The sequence below is a fragment of the Dermacentor variabilis genome, chromosome 11 (genome assembly GCF_050947875.1).
Source record: "Dermacentor variabilis isolate Ectoservices chromosome 11, ASM5094787v1, whole genome shotgun sequence".
Taxonomy (NCBI): Eukaryota; Metazoa; Arthropoda; class Arachnida; order Ixodida; family Ixodidae; genus Dermacentor; species Dermacentor variabilis.
The window spans coordinates 43,080,790-43,086,789 of NC_134578.1; the positions used below are offsets into that span (position 1 = coordinate 43,080,790).

Here is a 6,000-nt window from a genome sequence, read left to right on the forward strand (position 1 = left end):
ATTGTTTAGACTGTTGTGCCAAGCAGTAGCTATTGCGCCAGCAATATGCAGTTTCTAATTCATAAATATCTACACCGAAATTTGGAACGTATTTACTAGGTTAGCACTAGCACTATCAAACTGGGGAAAATATGTATGCATCTTAAGCATGAGAAGCCGGTCCCTTGGTATAGGTAGAGAGGATAAAATTTAGAAGAGAGTGCAGTTATTTATTTGCAATGTAAAATAGTTTTGCTACCGCATGAAACGACACAGACGTAGGCGAGATTCACAGGTCTAGTGCCCTCCTTTTGCGCTGCATCAAAATTTTGTGGCAGTAATAACTCACCCAACTTTTGGTGCTACTTGATATATATATATATATATATATATATATATATGTGTGTGTGTGTGTGTCTGTGTGTGTGTGTGTGTGTCACTGAAGCCTAAAAAGAGCTGCTGTTATGCTTTGATAATGTGGCTAAAGCCCCACGACTAATACAGGTAGCTTCTACCGTCTCCAGAGCTAGTAACAGTATTTGCGTGCACGTTCTTTGTGTATGGCAATGAACTAGAGATTCCACTGGTCGCACTACGCTTTAGTATCAGTGTATCATATGCACCGCAGTTACGGTCCGGATGACATTCATGCACAGTCAATTTTAAGAAGTGCGCAACTGACTGCTTCAAACCTATATCCTGCAATTAACACTTAAGCAGTGACGTAATCGTCACACAACCATTCTATAATGTTCTTTGCAATTATTTCGCACAGCATTCGTGGGGCACGCTAAATTATACAACATGGTATAGTTCCTCGCGTTGTCCAAAAACCTAAGCGTGCCGACTGTTCTAAGTGCTTCTTTGCTCGAGCACAATCATTGATGTAAGCATAGGGAGCTCACTGAGCTTCAACCCCAAACTTCAGGTCTAATGCTGTCGCATTTTCTATTCCAATGCAATTATACGAACAAATCTGAAATAGCTGAACTGCTATGCACCTGTTAGAACACAAAAAATAAATAAACATATTTCATATTGAAAATAGTGTCAACATGTTTAGAGCTTCGTGCGGCCCAATAAACCGCTGAAATACGTGTGCCTCCGTCCGGGCACCAATTCTTTCCGTTCATTCAAAATTTATTTTCTCCATGTTAATTGCAAGTTCCGAACAATAGAAAAGGAACAGCTACTTAACAGATTAAACATTTGCAATTCTTCATGGATAATTGTCAAACACACACATGAATACTGTGTGTGCAGTTTTTCCTGGAGCGTAATAAATCAGAACATTAACTGTTTTTTGTTGACTGGAATATTTAGAAGACATCTATCCATGGTACTTGAGATACATGCCCTAAGTCAAAAATTGTGAAACACAATGATAGAAGTGAACTTGATACAACGCGACCTACAGACACCGGGAGGAAGTGCTCAGCCGTTAGCCTTAAGCGACTTCCACTGAAACGCTGCACAATTATTCTGCAAACTAACAGTAGCTGTGGAACTGGAGAGTTATATAGTTTTCAAACATCTCTGAAGGGCCTATCTCCTAGTGAGCGCATAACCCGTCACCTTTCCTTGAGCATTTGTTTTACATTCTTCTCGCACTGCAATCAGGCGAATCGACGACAGGCAGAGACGGCTTGCAATACTCATAGAGCGTTCTTGCAGTTGACGAGATGGCGCTCGATACGTTTGCTATTGGTGCTCTGTCACAATGAATTGAAATGAAATCGCAGCAAGAAAACTGCTGTGGTTCCATGTGTAAACAAGCAACATTACGGATGCGTTATTTGTGCAACCATTAGACAGTTTCAGCAGAGCGTAGCTTACGCCGGCTCCGCACACATTTCACGAGCCCCGGTGGCTGCTTAGAGTGCACTTATTTCGCTTATCACACAAGTGCGTCTCCCAGAGACGCCAATGACGTGCTCTCAGCTTGACTGTAAAAGGAATACAAAAGCAACTACACCCACCCGGACGCTCCGTTAAATCGGGTTCCTAGCGTAGCGTGGTCAGCGTTCTACGTTTCTCTGCCACTCTGGGCGTTGTGCGCACGCTCACCAATGTTCCCGGTCGCGTTCTGCGGAGCGGCTGCGTGCAAATTGGTATGATACGCCGGTCTGAGCGGAGCAGACCGTAAACGCTCTGCTAAAACTCTCTATTAAGTTAGGGATTACCTAGCGACCCTGTGAATTTTGCTGGCGAGTCACAAAATATCGTTTTATTCACCCGTTATTTGGCTGATATTGTTTGGGCACAATTCAACTAGAGAAAATTTATTAACACCTAGTTATGTTAAATTAGCAAATAACGTAATGGAGTCTCCTATAAATAGGGATCCAGCATGTCCCTTTGCAGAGTGACTTTGTGGCTAATTAAAAGAGTACGACTATCTTTCTGTTTTCTTCAAGTACACAATGGTTACAGAGCTAAACTAGGCAGCTCTTCAAGGAATCGTCTACATTTAACGAAGCACTTGCAGCAACCCTAATTAGAAAGCAAGAGCTCCGCTTCATTTATTGCGCGTGAATTCGAGAACTTGATGAGAAAATGATAGCCATGGAAGCAAGTACAAGATAAAAAATTAAACTGTAGCATGTTTTCACGGACCAGATCTCTATATCTCTCAAAAGCACCACGTGCTCTACGTAATAAAAGAAGCGCAGTTTGCGTAAAGCAATCATGCTCTGGGCTGTCTGAATGGCACTGTCCATTGACCAGCGGAACTCAACAGCAGTTCGCACAATATAGCACTCGTAATTTTTCATTATCAGCAGCGCCCTGCTTCGATACTTCTACAAAAAAAACTTAGCACGTGTTATTTGCGATGCATGACATTGTAGACTTTCATTTCCTTTGCATTCTGGCTAATATTTCCAAAGTTCTACAATGCAGCTCTATGAAGTCTTTTTTACATGGCGAAGTCTCAAGAATGAGGATAGGATGCTACACACATCTGTTTCTATAGCAACTAGCTTATGGAATAATGGGCTATCTATGTTTCGTCCAATCACGTTTCACAAGCCTTTCGTGACTTCCCTAGAGTAATTCCAAAGTCAACCAAACACGTAACCACAATAACATTTGAGATGTTTCATTCTTTGTATCCTTTAGTTGACTGAACAGAACCTGTTGTTATGCATTCTTCTTCGTTTTCTTAGCCGCATTCTAGCTTGCCCTCATGGTTTTAATATAAAAAAAATAAATGCTCGGCTATATGTTTCACTACGGCAATTTACTGGTACGTTTCTTTATTGCCAGGTAAAATATATTTCAACATGGAAGAACTAAAGGCCCAGATTACACAAATTTGGCCAACATAGAAATACGTAGCAATGCGGAATGGAAGCGATTTCCATTCCGCATTGCTAATGCACTATATTTCCAAGTCAAATCTTTATATCGTTACTGAAAAAATGCAGGGTTACTTACGTTCGTCTTCCGTAGCTTCTGAAGTAGTGCTTTGAGCTAGCACCAGGATGAAAAGACACGCAAAAAGTTCTCTTGAAAACCTCATTGCGGGAACTTCGTATTGCTGGGGGAATATAGTCAACATTCACCATGGTATGTTGCTTATATATATTCCAGCACGGCCCTTCTTCGCGGAGCCTAGAAATGTCAGCAATTGTTTAGTAAAGTTCGATCACGTTTCCCGTTCAGAATAGAAAGAGTAAACAAAAAGCCCGAAAGAAGAAATGTGCACGCAGCAGTGCACAAAGACAAAGAAGAAAATGCTGTTTCGCCGAAAGGGCGAAGCTCTGACCGTACAGCAAGCTCCTGGCGATGGGATTGAATTGCTTGGTATAACCAGCTTATCGAATGGAATACCATATAACTGCGGTACACCTAAATTCAGGGAGAGCTCCACCGGCCCTATGCCGACGGCTAAAATTGGCGTGGAGCGTCAATAAAGAACAGACATTTGTGACCAATAGGCCCCGTTGTAAAAAATCTGATTGCATACTTATTAGGCTTTGTTCTCAGGAAAACATTAGCGCGGCTTGCAGTGCATTGTTTGCTTTCCAAATATTCAGATTTGACTCTTGGGGAAAGTGATCTCGCTGACAAAGCTATATGCTTTTGTTCAGCTAGCAAAGCTGGTTTAGCTGTTTGTAGCATGTAGCTTCAAATGCCTTGTGCTTGTTTATTTTGGGGTAATGTGTTCCTCACGGCGTTGACTCAAGCTTCCTACGAAATATTTCTATCACTATTACCCTGCAAGTAACCAAGTCGCAGATTTTTTACCAGAAATACTCCTGCTGTGAGCAGCAGCTACGAGCTGCGTCTGTTGTGTTCATTCATTTAATCTTCACATTTTGAAGCATAGCTGGGCACAACGTAATAAAATATTATCCCGAGATATCTACTAACTTTCACATAATAACAATTTCTTTTAAACTAAACCTCGAAGTCCTCTGCCACTACCAATTTTTCCGAATCGAAAGATAGAAGCTATATTGCGAGTTCCTTCCCAGCAGGAGAATCTGAACAATAACCAAAAAAAAGGCGTCATCACGAGCATTTCGTGAATATTAGCGTAAATATGGGAGCGCGTATGAGATGCAGTGATGACTTCAGCTCTTATTTAGAGGTACACACGCATAAACATAGATGTGTCGCTACACGTTAAGGATGGCGAGCTCTCTTAGGTAATGTTGTGAAGCAACGAAAAGATGCTGACAGAGGCATAAATACGCACCGAGCGCAAAACTGTCAACTAGTGACCCACGGGAAGAATCTAGAGATCTGTCATTGTCGTCCTAGTTGAGGTACTTAACGTTGCTTCATACCGAAATAAAATTTCATTATCTTCACGTAAACTCATCCAAGGGGTCGCGAGGTCATTTCACTATTGTGCAGCTTTATAAGCATAATGCTAAGTGGTGCAGCGCGAAGCAGGGCGGAGGGACATAGAAAAGATGAAGACAAGCGCTTTCATGCCTCCCTCAGTCCTACTTCCCGCTGCATCACATAAATTCACATAAAATGAACTAGCCCAAACCATCGCCCTTCATAAGCTTGGTGGCTCTGGCAGGACTAGTCTGTTGCAAGCAAGCTACATGCTATTTTAGACTGCATGACGTTGCTTCGGCTATGTTGATAAGCTTCCGTTTACGGAGGGCCTAAACGTAGCCTAAATGATCCTGTCTGTCAAAGCTTGCGGCGCACACGTAGGTCACGTAAGAAATTGACGTTCACCGAGGACTCTGGCCTCAGTAACAACTGTTTGCTAACAGAATCGCATGGACACTGAAACGTGGTATTCCGTGTTTATTTTTTCATTTCGCTATTATAATTTTTTTACTTAAAAGAAATGTTTAAAATAACTTTCGTTGTTTTGTATGAACATGAGAATTTGTATGTGTATATTGGAGCACTGGGTTAGATTTTCGCGCGAGAATACCGATCGCAGTGGGGCTCAATAGTGTAAAAATATGCATGAGCCGTTTTCTTTATATTGAGAATTTGTTTTTGTGCTCAATGCCCACAATTTTCCACAATGGTGGCATGGTTATTCCCAACCAGACGACCTCGCGTCGCATTGAGGATTTATTATCTCAGTAGCTAACGCTAAAAGAAGGTTGGATGGCAAAATGCCGGAAAGAGTTTCCAATGCTGCATCACGAGCAGTACCTAGATGAATTAGAAAATCTATCTTATACAATATATACTGGGGACAGAATAAATTACGTAATAGAGCCCGCATTCGTGGAAACTTGGTTGTGCTAAAACTTTTCGCAAGAACGAACGTCGGCAAACTGTTAGGTGGGATATATACATAATAGAGATAGTAGCCGGCCAGCGGCAAAAAGCACTTACCTAGGAAATGTATTTGTGCATTCAACCGCAAGGTAACATCATTGAGAAAACCAGCTAATTTTTGTGAACTTGTAACTTGTGAAGCGTTGGCAGGTTTAAGTAAGTTTTTCTCTAACGCAAATTTATCATAACCCAATCTAGAAGAGGAAGTTTTCCATAAAGGGGAGAAAAACGGCTTTTTTGGTGTGCAGCATT

The 6,000-nt window shown here is 41.6% G+C and overlaps 1 protein-coding gene across 1 annotated transcript in view; it reads right to left on the reverse strand.

Moving 5' to 3' along the window:
• LOC142564759 (uncharacterized) overlaps nucleotides 1-3,559 on the reverse strand; it is a 50,600-nt gene extending 47,041 nt beyond the window's left edge. The window contains exon 1 of the mRNA XM_075675908.1: nucleotides 3,418-3,559. Coding sequence (XP_075532023.1) covers nucleotides 3,418-3,541 — 124 coding nt within the window. The 5' untranslated portion in view covers nucleotides 3,542-3,559. The remainder of the gene's footprint in view (nucleotides 1-3,417) is intronic.
• Nucleotides 3,560-6,000: the final 2,441 nt, after the last annotated feature.